The following is a 15,404-nucleotide window of genomic DNA, read 5'->3' on the forward strand; positions in this document are numbered from 1 at the left end:
TGTCACTTTCTTTACTAGCTACTAGAAGGCCCCTGTAGCAAGGCATTCAGCATGTTGGAATTTGATGTTTGGAGGGAAAGGTTCAGGGCAGTGAACATTTATTTCGCTCCAATTGTGTGTCAGTATAGCTCACATCACAACCTGTGAGCAGGAATCCATTAGAATGGCCAATTAAGCTTATCCTTGTGTTAAAAATGTAAACAGAAATAAATGCTGCTTTGATATTTTATATGAAGTAGTTTTGAGGTGCAGTTTTCATGTCACTTTTCCAAGTTACCAAGGCAGGAAGGAAAACAGGAGATGAACACTGGGAAGCTGGGATGGGGTGTTTTCATTTTGAAAGTTGATTACCCATTACACAGTTTGATGCCTGAAAAAGACTTTCAAATGGAATTTTAAGTCACTGTTGTCTTTTATAGATAAATCTTCATTAACCGGAGTGCTAAATTCTGTTTACCGAGGTTCTTCTGGAATGGGGAGGGAAGGAGGTGGTACTAGAAAAAACCAATTAGGATTATTAGTGAAAGGAAGTTAGAAACATCCCTTCAGCTCTGTTGATGATTGTTCCATCCCTAAGAATCGCCCTGGAGTAAAGTAGCTGGTCTTCCCTTCAGCTAGATAGGAGATGAAGTATAAAACCTGCTGGGCAGCACCGAGGCTTCCTATCCTACTTACTTCTCTAGCTCAGTGACTGAAACAGCTGGCTTTGGATTCTGGAAATGGCTCAATGGAGAGAGAAGTTGTAAATTAGTTCAAGTCTTCCTGGAGTTGTCACATATTTCTTGCTATCCAGCCAGAAGGAACACTAATTTTGTGGCTTTTCCCAAACCCAAACCAAGCGAGGCTGTGTTTCTCTAATCCTTTCTAACTTTGGAGCCATTCTCTTTGTCTTCTGTTTTTTAAGGCTCATCTTTTAAGGAACAACTTTCCTGCAAGATTAATTTTTGCTTTTTAAGTACAGTCTTAGCACTTCCCTTATCTCTTGGTGGGGTTTCTTTTTTTTCTTTTTTGGGGGGGAAAATTTTATTTAGTTAATTTAGAATATTTTCCCATGGTTACAAGATTTATGTTCTTTCCCTTCCTTCTCCTCAAACCCCTCCTGTAGCTGATGTGCAATTTCACTGGGTTTTAGATGTGTCATTGGTCAAGACCTATTTCCATATTATTGATATCTGCATTAGGGTGATCATTTAGAGTCTATATTCCCAATCATATCCCCATTGAACAATGTGATCAAGCAGTTGTTTTTCTTCTGTGTTTCTACTCCCACAGTTCTTCCTCTGAATGTGGACAGTGTTCTTTCTCATAAGTCCCTCAGAATTGTCCTGGTTCATTGCATTGCTGCTAGTAGAGAAGTCCATTACATTCAATTGTATCACAGTGTATCCGTCTCTGTGTACATTGTTCTCCTGGTTCTGCCCTTTCACTCTGCATCAGTTCCTGGTGGTTGTTCCAGTTCACATGGAACTCCTCCAGTTCATTATTCCTTTGGGCACAATGATGTTCCATCACCAACATATACTACAATTTGTTCAGCCATTCCCCAATCCGGGGGCATCCCCTCATTTTTCTTGGTGGGGTTTCTTAAAGCATATTGTCCCACTGCTTCAGTGAAGAGGCACTGTCATGGGTCATTAGCTCATGACAAGTGGGCAAAGAGGCCACCGAGTGTCATTCTTCAAACCTTTGGAAGTAGCATTAAGAATAGGTAGCTGGCATCTATTCAATACCAACTTTCCAACATGGGGAGGTGAAAAAAGGGCTTCCATCAGTATTTTTCTGAGAATGCTGCCAACTCCTGAATCAGGTATTTAGGTCTCTCTACTGGCATTTGTAGCAAACACTTCCAACAAGGCTTAATCCTTTTAGCAACTAAAGAAGTTGCTATGCTAATTTTATGGTTTTGATGCCTTGGGGCCCTGACTTTAATGGAATGGGAATTAGGTGAGTTAAAACATAATTCACATTTAAAGCATAAATTACATAATTCACATTTACCAAGTCAAATATTTTCTTTTCTAAGCAACTGATTACTTTCAAGGATTTTACCGATTCCATTTCCACCTGGAAATATAGGTCACTTTCAGTAAACATGTTTCTTAGGTGTGGAAGAATTGATGTAACTGATGACAAATCAGGTCCAAGACCTCTAAAGATGGAGCAAAAGGAAATTAATGTGGCAAATTACATTTCTTGTCACAAGCTTTTCTCCTTATAAACCAGAGCAGGGGCCAGTCATTTTTCATCTGAGAGAAAGGATGTCTTCTAATCATCCTGTGAATCAGTTTGTGACACACAAAGTCTACTTACTTAGGTACAGAGATCCCACTTAAAAAAAATTAGATATTGATAGGGTAAAGAGAAAAGACTTTATAGGAGGGGGAAGACTGGAGAACATTTATTTAGAGACAGCAGAGAAGGAAGTGGTTTTTTAGTAGAAAGGGAAACAGAAAACACAAAAGGGATAGAGAAAATGATAGATAAGATCCTTGGAGGAAAGGGATGGGAACAGGCACAGAGGTAGAAGACCTTGGCCAGCCTTGGCAAGGACTATCTCTCAGAGACCAAAGTAATGGAGGAGAGAATGAGAGAAGAGGCAGAGATGTGGAGGACAGGTAAAAGAGCTCAGCATGAATGGGCTCCATTCTTCTAGGCATAGAAGGAAGTCAAGATCTTATCATCTGCTGAAAGACAGAGAGGCAGTGTTGGCTTTTGGGGCTCAATTGAGTCCCATGGCTGCATCCTTTCACTTTCCCCTGACCGACTGGATCATGTTTCCTTGCTTTTGCTAGACCAAACCTTCTCTGTTCAAACCACCTCGCCTATTCTTTGGCATAGCCTAGAGCAGGGCTGAGCCCTGTAATTTCACTGAAACTCCTGAAGGAGGAGATTCCTTTGACCAATGCAAGTCAGCACCATTTTTGCAACTCATAGAGAAAACTATTTAGTGGCTTGTCCATTGTCATGTAGTCAGTAGGGGCTAAGAGTGGACCTTGAACCCTGATGCTCCTTACTCCAAAGAAAGTTTTCTCTCTTATTCCACACTGCCTTCTCAATAAAGACCCTTTTTATTCATTTGGTGAGCATTTGCTGAATGACTACCTATTATATAAAAACTAGTAGAGATACAAAGCGAAAACCAAACAATCTTTAACCAGGAACTTACATTCTGAGGGGTGGGGTGGGGCAATACAACATATACATAGGTAAGTAAATAGAGAAAGTATATAAAAAAGTAAATATAAAGTCATTTTAGAAAAGGAAAGCCCTAACAATTCATACCTTGCAAAGGAAATAGAGGCCATCTATCAACAGTTCCTTCTCCCAACTCTGTATTTTAAATCTTAACATCATCATCCCATTTCTCCGGCTTTGCTCCTGTCATAAATGAAGAGAGGATCTTTTTCCTAGACAAAGCCAACCCCTAGACTTGACTCCCGGATCCCATCATCTCTAAATTCTTCTGGGTGTCTGTTCCTGCTGTTAAAAGGTAATTTAGATGAATGACTGGGATTTTACTTAACCCAGTCTAGGGCAAATGATCTCCAGTTCAGAATGCAAAATGGCTGCTCTCTGCTCAAGGATGATTGATAATCACTTTCTCTCCACTTAAATGATAAATGGGTTTATTGTAAGTTGTTGATTAGGATTGGGTAAGGTATGTGGGCTGAAGGGTTTCCAAATACTAATAAGTACTACCTTTTCCCCACCTTCTGACTTTGCAAAAAGTTGCTTTGGTCCTCAGTGAACCTGAGGCTACACTTACTTCCTCTCTCAAATTCCCCCAACTAAGATGATTACACTAGGTTAAGCCCACATTGATTATAGTCTCTAGTGTAAATCTTGAAATTTCTCAGACTTGTGAATGTTAAAAATTTCCACATTGAGGAATCCTCCATTGGAACAAATTCCCTACTGGAAACATTCCCCATTTTGATGTGAGAACTCGCCAGGATCAGAAATGGGAGGACCTCTACTCCACCCGTACTTAAGACTGCTTTAGGGGAGAAAACTCCTTGCTAAACAATGAAAGTACTTGGGTCCATGCTTATAATAAGACAAGGAGTTCTTTGAGCCATGCCTGTTTTTAGAATTGATACAATGGGATGCAGGTTTTCTCTTGATGGGATTAGTCGACTTAGCTGTGTTTTCTCTGGTTCAGACTTACTGAGGGGATTAGTCAACTTAGCTGGAATTCAGATGGGCTGTGTTTAGAAAACATCTATGGTGATTGGTCGATGGAAGAACTTAGGGGAAGTGATATAGGAAAAAACCTCCTATATAAGAAAAGGAATCTCTTGAGCAAGGGAGGCTTGGAGATCCTTGATTCCTTGGAGATAGATCCTTTTGGAGGAGGCCCTTTGAAGATCTCCTGAGAAGAAGTCCCTTGGGAGGCTGACTCTGGCTGGAACTCCCTCTGGGGAGACTCTGTTCCCCAGACATCCTTGCTTAAGACAAATCTTGTGGTGAGTGATAACTGACTGGTTTCTCTCTTAAGGCTTAGGCCTGGGTTGGCCAGGCCTGCCCTGGGCCGACCTATTCTTTTCTCATTAATTCCTTTTCTCTCTCCTTCTCCTTTTCTTTAATTCTTCATTGTATTATTAATTAAATTCTCTATAAAACCCAGTTGACTTGGGCATATTCATAATTTGGGAATATATTCCCTGGTGACCACCTTATATTTGATTTAAAAACCAAGACACTGTAGTGAAACATATTTTCTGCAGTCAAATTTACTCACCCTCTCTTATATCTATCATAATTTATATTTTCCACCATTTTAACGCACTACAGTTTACACATCAACCATTTTAATTATTACAGTTTAAGCCATATACTAATTTTAATTATAACAGTTTATGGCTCCCACTCTTTTAACTACTACAATTTAAAGCCTTCAACTATTTTAAATATTACACTAGTAAAATAACAGAATATAGTGGAGTCAGGTATTAGACATGACCTAGTTCACCTAGGTGAAGCTAAAGCCCACCAAGGCAAGCTGAGCAGTTCAGGTCATTGTCACTTGGAAATTTTGCTTGAGACTTCACCAGATGTGTCAGAGTTTAGGATCAAAAAGATATTCAGGAACAGGCTAAAGGTCAAAAGGAGGAAAGAGCTGGATTTTGGAGATGTTTTCTTTTCCCCAGTCTTAATACAACTCCCTGAGGGCTGTTACCTTCCTCAGAATCCCAACCCAGAATTCCTGGGGCCTCTCTTACACTTCCTGGTTCCCTTCATTTCATTAACTCTGTTTCTTCACTCTGTTTCATTATTTCCTTCCCAAATTCCCCTGAACAGGTTGTCCCCTTTCACAAATTTGAACCCCCTGGGTTCAATTTCATGACTCTTAATACTTACCTATAAATCCTATTCTATTATCTAATCCCCCCAAACAATAAACCCTCTCTACACTGTCCTATGTTATATCCTATTTTAACTATTTCTAATCTTGAGCATCCTAAAGGAAAGAAAATAAAGTAAGCATAGAGTTTACAAAATGCTTACAAAGTTTCAACACAACGGAACCTTTGCACATTCCCAAACAATGTAGCAAACATCAATATTTCCTATCAGTATTACAAATTGTAAACTCACAACACTAGAACAACTATTTCTAAATCAATTGCCTCTACTCTTGTAATACTAAACTAACACACAAATCTTTCTATTGTAAAAATGGAAATTTGAACCCCAGACTTAAATTCCCAGAAGTTCTTGGTAGTTCCTAGAATTCCCTAAAATCTCACCTGAGGTCCTCAACTGGGCCGAGAACAAAATGGGTATTTAAACTGACTGTACCGCCTACTAGCTCTCTCTTGGCTTCCGCTTCTAGGCTCAGGCAGCTCTCTACCTAGCAGGCAAGATGTAGAGTAAGTGGTTGTGAATGGGCTCTGTGCCTAGGCACGTGCTTTCTTATTTTGTATTTTCTTTATTTCTTAATCTTTAATAAACCTCATAAAAATATAATACTTTTAGCAGAGAAACTAATTTAAAATTTTACACTATCTATAACTACTAATATACCAGAACAACATTCAAAACTCAAAATTTTCCACCATTGGTATTTCTAACTCAATCTTATTTAAATCCCAATCACCTGCTGTATTTTCATTAACATTAGCTACTCCACTTTTCCCTAGAGATTTAGTTTCCACCCCACATTCCACTTTAGTTGTGTCTCTACACTTGCTCATAGATAAGACCTCTTTAAGTTCACTGTTCCTTGTTTCTGTATCCTTGCATTCTTTTTCTGCTACAGTATTCCCCACTATTAAACTCATTTCTTGCTCACTACTTACTGTAATATTATCTTCATGCATTTCCCTTTTATTAACATTGTTTCCCTCACTATTTGCCTCAATCACTGTTCCATTTAGCTCACAGGTTTTTGCACCAATACTTTCTTGCATTATTAACTCCTCCTTGTGTGCATCATTTTAATTTTCTATATCCCTTTTCAATGTTGTAGTGTCACTCTCTCTTCCATTATCTCCATTTCCTCCATTCCTTTTGGTAATGCCTTTTATTTCTGCCGCCCCCACAATATGGCTTCATAACTGACCTCCTTGTTTTATTCCCCCAGCTGCTATTGATATATTCTTGTGCCTTCCTGAATGAATTTCTGCATAGGATTCAAATTAGGGGCTTGTATTCCAGAATTACTGCACACATGGGAAAAGTATTGGCCATGTTCCTATCTGGTTCTGATGTTATAATTTCTATTGTCTCTCCAATTTCCCCTTCTATTATTCCTATAACCATATTCCCTGTTGCCTATTTGGACTTTTAATTGACAATCCCTGTCAAAATGACCAGGCTTCCCACAAAGGAAATATTTTGACTGACCAGTACTTTGCTGCCTTTGTACATATTCTTTTCTTGGCTTATATGATTGCAATGTAGCCATTTTTTTCACCTCCTCTATCTCTTCCTCTTTAGTTTCTCCATCTAAATTACCTTTTAACACTATAAAATGGAGATAATAATAGGATCTACCTCACAATACTTTTGTGAGATTCAAATGAAGAAATATATATAAAGCATCAGAGAAATAATTTCTTATGATCATGCTGAATTTATTATACTACAAACATGGTTCAACTTTAAGGAAAACAATATTATGATTCATATTTTAAAAATATTCTGAAATCACATGATCATTTCAACAGATGCAAAAAAGATGTTGACAAAGTAAAACACTAATTTATGCTACCAAAAAACCTCCAAACTTATAAAATCTAGACATAAAAAGACCTTTCAAAAATATCATCAAAAGTATCTACTTGGATCAAAATCAAGCATCATATGCAATGGGAATACAGTAGAAACCTTCTAATCAATACTGGAATAATGCAAGGATGTTCATTCTCCTTACCATTACTTGACATAGTTCTAACTAGCAAAAATAAAACAAGAAAAATTAAAGGAAAAAATAGGACATAGAGCCTTTCCTATTTGTTAATGACAAAATTTACTTTTAAAAGTTTAGGGATGATAGCACTGCTGGGTTTGTATCCCAAAGAGATAATAAGGAAAAAGATATGTACAAGAATATTCATAGCTGTGCTCTTTGTGGTGGCAAAAAATTGGAAAATGAGGGGATGCCCTTCAATTGGGGAATGGCTGAACAAATTGTGGTATATGTTGGTGATGGAATACTATTGTGCTCAAAGGAACAAAGAACTAGAGGAATTCCATGGGAACTGGAACAACCTCCAGGAAGTGATGCAGAGCAAGAGGAGCAGAACCAGGAGAACATTGTACACAGAGACTGACACACTGTGGTACAATCGAATATAATGGACTTCTCCATTAGTGGCAATGATCCTGAACAACCCAGAGGGATCTATGAGAAAGAACACTATCCACATTCAGAGAAAAAACTGTAGGAGTAGAAACACAGAAAAAAAAACAACTGCTTGATCACATGGGTTGAGGGGGATATGGTTGGGGATGTAGACTCTAAATGAACATCCTAATGCAAACACCAACAATGTGGAAATAGGTTCTGATCCAACATGGAAATAGGTTCTGATCAAGGACACATGTAATACCCAGTGGAATTTCGCATCGACTACAGGAAGGGTGGGTGGAGGGGAGGGAGGGAAAGAATATGATTGTTGTAACCAAAGAATAATGTTCTAAATTGATGAAATAAAATTAAAATAAATAAATAAATAAAAAGCTTGGGGCTGGCCTCAAACATTTCTTAGCTGTGTGACCCTGAGCAAGTCACTTAACCACAACTGCCAAACCTTTAGCTATACTAAATACTTCTTTGAAGGCAAAAGGTAAAGATGAAAGAAAGGAAGGAAGGAAGGAAGGAAGGAAGGAAGGAAGGAAGGAAGGAAGGAAGGAAGGAAGGAAGGAAGGAAGGAAGGAAGGAAGGAAGGAAGGAAGGAAGGGAGGGAGGGAGGGGAGAGAGAGAGAGAGAGAGAGAGAGAGAGAGAGAGAGAGAGAGAGAGAGAGAGAGAGAGAGAGAGAGAGAGAGAGAGAGAGAGAGAGAAAGAAAGAGAAAGAAAGAAAGAAAGAAAGAAAGAAAGAAAGAAAGAAAGAAAGAAAGAAAGAAAGAAAGAAAGAAAGAAAGAAAGAAAGAACAGATTGGAGAATAAAATAGAGATAACAATTTAGATAATAGTGTATAAATGGAGATTTTGAGCCTTTGGACTACATCTCCCAGAAGTCCCTTAGAATTTCCCAAAATTCCATTCTCCTGCATCCCCACGTTTTGTGTGATTGAATTTAAGTGGCGGTAACTCCTCCTTCTCTCTCTTTTGAACCTGCAACTGGGCTGAAGTCAGGCAGTTCTTTTTGCCTTAGTTATTATTAATAAAACTTTATAAAATATATTTAGTTATTGATTATTAAAAACCCACAGTTTGGCAACCACAAAGGGATTACGAATTCTCAAAAAAAATTTTTGAGCAGATAACCTTACAGTAAAGATAATAAATTTGCTTGGTTGCTGCCAACCATGAGGATCTATGGTGGGGTGTGCTTGTGTTCCAGCCCCACCCTGATGCCTGCTGCTGCCTGCTGTTTCTCCTGTCCATCTGCTTGGCCAGCGATTCCTCAATGCTCTCCACCCAGCTTGGAGCTTCCTCTTGCCGAGACCAGACCCGCCACAAGAGCCTGCCAATCCCAGCCATTCTTTTCCACAGAGGGTGACATATAATAATTTTTCTGCCCCAATCCCTTTCTACACTCCATGTGTGTTTTTCTAGCCTGCCATAGCCATTGTCCAGTGTAGAGAAAAGAACCCCACAACTTCTAATTTTCATGCAGATTTTTTTAAAGCTGATCCTGGACTCTTAGTTTAGAAGGTTGTTACTAAAGATTTTTCACAGGGAGGGCAGTTAGTTACAAATCAATAGATTTAAAGTCAGTTTTGAGGAATAAGCCTGATTTTTTCCTTTCTTTCTCTTGACCCAAAACACCAAGAAGTATTTTTTCTCTCAAATGCAAATACGTTATTGTTTTTCCTCAAAGTTTTGCTTCTATGTTTACTCTTATGAATTTTAAAACTACTCCACCCTACTCAGACTGTACATTAGAAGATCTGATTTGGCTATTTCCTGATTAGTAACAATGGAGATACTTGGTTTAACAGAATCAGATCTTGGGAACTCTACATTGCTCTACCCTACTTAGTTTAACAAGGTCAAGAATGCCTGCACCATACTCAAAGATTAAGTATCTGAGGAAATGGCCTTCAACAGACATGTACAGAAACAGCGGACAGACCCTGGGCTGTCCTAAGTCAAGCTAAGCTATCACTGGTACAGATGAGACGCAGAAAAGTGATGCAAAACCGTCTATATAAGGCATGTGACTTCCTCTCTTTGCCCTCTTTTCCCAGAGAGGCATCTCTGGCTGGCAGCGTGCTAAGCGTTCCGACATCTTGGCGTGGTGGCAGCTATTTGTATGGGTTTTGGCAGTGAGTTTGCCCTTGAGCTAATTTGGGTTCAGGCATCTTGGCTGAGCCCTCTTGGAGTTCAGGCTGATTCCTTCCTCTTTTACTCTCCAAAACCTTACCTTCTAGAGCCTCTAATCTTCCTGCCTGGCACAAGCCAGGTGGGAGAAATCCTACACCCTTTTCCTTCTCCCTTCTTCTTAAATTTCTTTCCACTATATTAATTAAATCACCATAAATTTCCAGAATGACTTGGGTAAATTTTTTTTTTGGTATTTGGGATATCCATGATGGCTAATAATTAATATAGTCTAGGTCACAATGCTAAAATTATCCTTTACACTCTTTAAACCAACCCTCATTCAGTGTCTTTCAGGAAAAATGCTATTGCAAAGCATGCTTGAAACTCTGAAACAAGATTGAGTTGGTAGAGCTAAAAAGTGCAGTTTGGATCTGCTTAATTCTTATCCTGGGAGTTTTCATTTTCATTGGGGATTTCCCACTTTATTTCCTTCTCTTCAAGAATATGCCACAAGCAAGGCTGCTTATGCTACACACCAACCTGAAATATTTTGACAAAGTTCTAAAAATCCCAACTGCCCTCAACATGCAGAGTGGAGATTCTGCCCTGTGCTTCTATGAGGAAATTCAGACCTCTGACAAACGAAATCTAAATGGATAATAAATACTGGGGGAGGGGAAAGAAACTTTAAAAGAGATCTGGAATGTTATTGATAACTATTTTGAGTTTATTCTCCTCCTATAACAGTGAACAAGTCTATTGGGATTGATGAAAAGAATTTTGACTGCATGGCCTGTCTACACCTCCTCACTGGTTTATATTATTATATTTACTGATTGCTTTAATGTTTGAATTTTTTAAAGTTTATCTGTTTTAATTTAATCAATATATTTCTGTTATATTGAATCATTTTAAGCTACTATGTTTTGCCTGTATTAATCTTTAATTTGTACCTTTACCCCTGCTGAAGAACAAAATATCACTGTATAAGCCCATGAACATCTTGCCTAAAACCCTTGTCACTAGATCCACTGAAGATCATATGTTGCCTTTGTTAATTGTCACATAGATGATGATGGATGGATTTCAACAAAACTGGTTAAAAGTTATATACAACCTTTAGAGAATTTAATAAGCGAAGAATTTAATTATAATTTTAAGGGGTCTTCAGAAATGGTTTTAGTAACTAGTAGTTTCTGAATGGATTTTTTTCATATATTTATATATATATGTATACATATATTATAAAGAATGTTGTATTAAAGGTAGAGAAACAAAGAAATATTCCTATCAAGGTATTTATAGGTAATCAGGAAGCCAGAAAAAGAGCTCCTGCAAAACTCTTCATTTTTTTTAAACCCTTACCTTCTGTCTTGGAATCAATACTGTGTATTGGTTCCAAGGCAGAAGAGTGGTAAGGGCTAGGCAGTGGGGGTCAAGTGACTTGCCCAGGGTCACACAGCTGGGAAGTGTCTGAGGCCAGATTTGAACCTAGGACCTCCTGTCTCTAGGCCTGGCTCTCAATCCACTGAGCTACCCAGCTGCCCCCAAAACTCTTCATTTTAATTTACTTCCAGAAAAACAATCTAGATTTCTTGGTGATGTTCTATACCCAAATAAGTTTTACTTTGTTTAAAAATATATTTGCTTAGGTTGAAAGATTTGCTACATCTGTAAAAATTGTGACAGATATCTATCAGTTCATAGGTTTTTTAATGTCATACAGCAACTTATGTGAAATATGATAGTGGGTTTATTTTCTATTGTAATTAATTGGGCTATTGTGAATTTTGAGGACTTTGGTACTTTGAATGTGATTATCTACTGTGTTACTGTTTTATTCTGAAAATCATTTTGTACCTCACATGGCTGACACAGTGTGTCACTGATTTTAAGTTATATATTTTTGATTAAAAAAAAAAAACCCTTTTATTTTTTCCTTGCATGTGCAATATAGTATCTGAGGTTTATTTTTTCTCTCCTTTTTGTATTTTAAGCACATGTCAACAGTATTGAGACTTTTTTTATTTTACAGTAATATACGTTTTAAATATATTTGTTCTAATATTAATGCATGCCAAAAAAGCTTTAGACCATAATGATGCCTTGATTGTTAAAAAAAAAATTTATGGGACTTTGCTTAATGATTCTGTCTGATTCCAGGACAAGAGAATACAAAAAGAGCCATTGCATAGTGCCAAAGAAGCACAAAACTAAACTACATAGTGCCAATCGAGCACAAGGTCATCAATCCTGGTGGGATTGATGTAATTTTGAGCCAAGACAAGAGGACTTGAACGTGTTTGGGGTTTGAGGTTGCGGCTGTTTAACATGTGTTAAAGGCAGGTCTTCCTTGTCCCACATTCTACCAAGTATCTCAAATTTGGCTCCTACCTGGCTCCTATAATCTATTCCCCCTTTTATAATGTGGCAAACTTTCTATAGTCCTGACTACTGATTGGGTAGTTCATAATTTCTTAAATCATTTTAATTGGGCCCTGATTCAAGGACCTGTTATAGATTTGTTTTTCCTTTACTTAGATTTTTTTAGACATAAGACTTTTACATTTTGTATTTCATCCACAAGTTATTTCTCTCTCTTTTTTTTGGATTTTTTCATGTTTTTATTTTCTTTTACAAATTGATTCATATACCTCATAACACAGCCATGCATACCTGAGATCCCTGTGTTTGTTATTATTCACCTCAGGGGAGCCAAGTTATTGTTGTGAACTTTGATTTAAATTTGAGCAATGTTAGGATAAGAAACTTGCTACCTCCCAGAATCCAGAATGCCCCATGAAGATAGATGCCTGCTGAGACCACATGCAACACCAGAAGATCCAGAGTGAACTTTGGGGTATGAATTGAACTATGCCATTGTTTTGAATGTACACTATGATGCCAAAGGAATCTGCCCCCAAATTGGCTTTTTGTCAACATAGTAATTACTGGTTTTGTTCTATTTTCCTCTTATTCACAAATTATTGCAATGTTTAAGTTGTGTTTCCATGATCCTTTTGGGGAAACTGGTTTCCCCAAGAGGATGTGGGGGAAGAATATGTATAAATGGAGATTTTTGAGCCTTTGGATTCCATTCCCCAGAAGTCCCTTAGAATTTCCCAAAATTCCATTTTCCTACATCCCCACTTTTTGCATGATTGTATTTAAGTGGCAGTAACTTCTCCCTCTCTCTCTTTGAACCTGTGAAACTGAGCTGAAGTCAGGCAGTTCTTTTTGCTTTAGTTATTATTAATAGAACTTTATAAAATATAATATTTAGTTATTGATTATTAATTTAAAAACCCACAATAGCTAAAACAAAATGGCAGGCTACAAAATGAACCCACCAATGTCAATAGCATGTGTATGTACATGGACATATAAATATACATGCAGACAACAGATATGCATCACACAGATACACACAAGCACACAAAAAGATTGTGTTTTGCTTTTTTTTTGTCTCCTTGGCACTTAGCATGGTGCCTGGCACATAGAAAATGCTTAATAAACTTTTTATTGACTATTGATAATCTGTCTCCCACAATTTTATTGTTATTTAGTCACTTCAGTCATGTCTGATTTTGTGACCCCATTTGGGGTTTTCTTGGCAAAGATCCTGGAGTGGTTTGCCATTTCCTTCTCTAGCTCATTTTACAAATAAGGGAATTAAGACAAACAGGGTGAAGTGACTTGCCCAGAGGCACACTGCTAGTAAGTGTCTGAGATTGGATATGAACTCAGACTCCAGGCCTGGTACTCTAATCACTGTACCATCTAGCTGCCCATATGCTTTTCTATTAACTCACATTTGTCCTCACATTATAATTTAAACCAAACTAAGCTATTCCTTGCCCTCAACATGCCATAACATAACACATGAATGCTTAATCTCATCTCCACCTTTCAGAATCCCTATTTTCTTTTAAGCCATTGTGCTTAGATGGATTAAGGTACTATGTAAGTATTAACTAGTATTAAAATTTATATGAATAAAAGTAGGATGAAATGAGTAAAAGAATGATAAACATAATGATTACAAAAATGTACCTAGTAATTATATCTATCATTCTTCTTGTTTTACTCATTTCATTCTGCTTTGCTATTTAATAATAGCTTGCATTTGTAGAATGTTCTAAGGTTTTCAAAGTGTTTTACAAATATGATCTAAAACCCTGGGAGGCAGGTGTTATTATTATCCCTATTTTAAAGAAGATGAAACTGAGGAAGATAGAAGTAAAGTGAAGTGCCCAGGGAGGGACACAAAGCTAGAATCTGAGGCAGGACTAGAATTCAGGTCTTCCTACCTCCAAATCCAGCTTTCTTACCTACTATACCACCAGCTGCCTCATCCATTTTCCTTCAATATAATTTCCCCTATTTAGAAAACTCTGACTCATATAGCAAATGCTCATTATCTTATAACTATTCTGGATGTAAAATTTGCTGTGTGACCCTAGGCAAGTCACTTAACTGCTTTTAAATTCACTATCTTCATCTGTCAAGTCAGGATTATACCTGTAGAATCATCTACCTCACAACATTTTCTTGTGGGAAGAGGTGTAAACCTTAAAGTGCCATAGAGATATGCAATACTATTATTATCATAAGATTATATTTCAAAAGGAAAATGGAGAGATATGATGTAAAAATAATTTATTTTTTCAGATTATAAAGTTTTATTTTAAAAAAGCATAATATTTCTGGAACCTGCAAACATGCAGTTCTTTTTGTTACTTTTTAGGGAGGGGGTGTATACCCTAGGTTAAATCTTGTTACTTTATTTCAAAAGACAAATTATTTAGCTGTGTTTCTACTTCAATTACCAGTGATGTGTTCTTCTGATCACTTACGTGATTACAGAGAGTCATGCTTCAAAGTCAGTATGAAAATCTAGCAGATAGAAGTCCTGCTGCAAAGGGTAACTGTTTTCATCTAGATTAAAAAGGCTCTCAATTTTCAGTGTGTAGGCTCTTTCTCTACTCGCTAGCAACGAGTGGCATAGATCTGCTGCAACCATCCCATATGTGATGCCTGAGGACGGGACTGGCCAAAAAAAAGAAAGAAAGAAAGAAAAAATGATTAAGTTCCCAATAGCATTTATACTTCTCCTCTTTCTGCTCCTTTCTGCTGCTTAGAGCAAGACTCTCATTTCCTGACCTTCTTTTTGGCTACAACAAAGAGATGGCACCCTAGAATTTAGATACTCAATTCCTATTGAAGAAATGGTATCGCTTTTATGATATATACTTTTTATGTGGAGGATATTCCTTATTCCATCGTTAACTATAAGTTAAGCAATATGTAGAAGATGTGGTTATTGTTACCCTAAATTTGGAACTGAAAATGCTGTGAGTGTTAACATCTAAAAAAGTACCATTAGGGTTATAATGAGTTCTGTGTTTAAGAATGGTTGACTAAAAACAATCTCATTTGTATGTTAAGTGACTAGATGGATACTGA

At 37.4% G+C, this 15,404-nt stretch overlaps 1 protein-coding gene across 6 annotated transcripts in view; it reads right to left on the reverse strand.

The window, feature by feature from the left end:
• Positions 1 to 14,582: 14,582 nt before the first annotated feature.
• Positions 14,583 to 15,404, reverse strand: part of SHLD2 (shieldin complex subunit 2) — a 114,363-nt gene continuing 113,541 nt past the window's right edge. For all 6 annotated transcript variants that reach the window (XM_007478638.3, XM_007478637.3, XM_016427807.2 and 3 more), the window contains one exon: positions 14,583 to 14,987. In XM_007478638.3, coding sequence (XP_007478700.2) covers positions 14,809 to 14,987 — 179 coding nt within the window. In that variant the 3' untranslated portion in view covers positions 14,583 to 14,808. The remainder of the gene's footprint in view (positions 14,988 to 15,404) is intronic.

The sequence above is a fragment of the Monodelphis domestica genome, chromosome 1 (assembly GCF_027887165.1).
Source record: "Monodelphis domestica isolate mMonDom1 chromosome 1, mMonDom1.pri, whole genome shotgun sequence".
NCBI lineage: Eukaryota > Metazoa > Chordata > Mammalia > Didelphimorphia > Didelphidae > Monodelphis > Monodelphis domestica.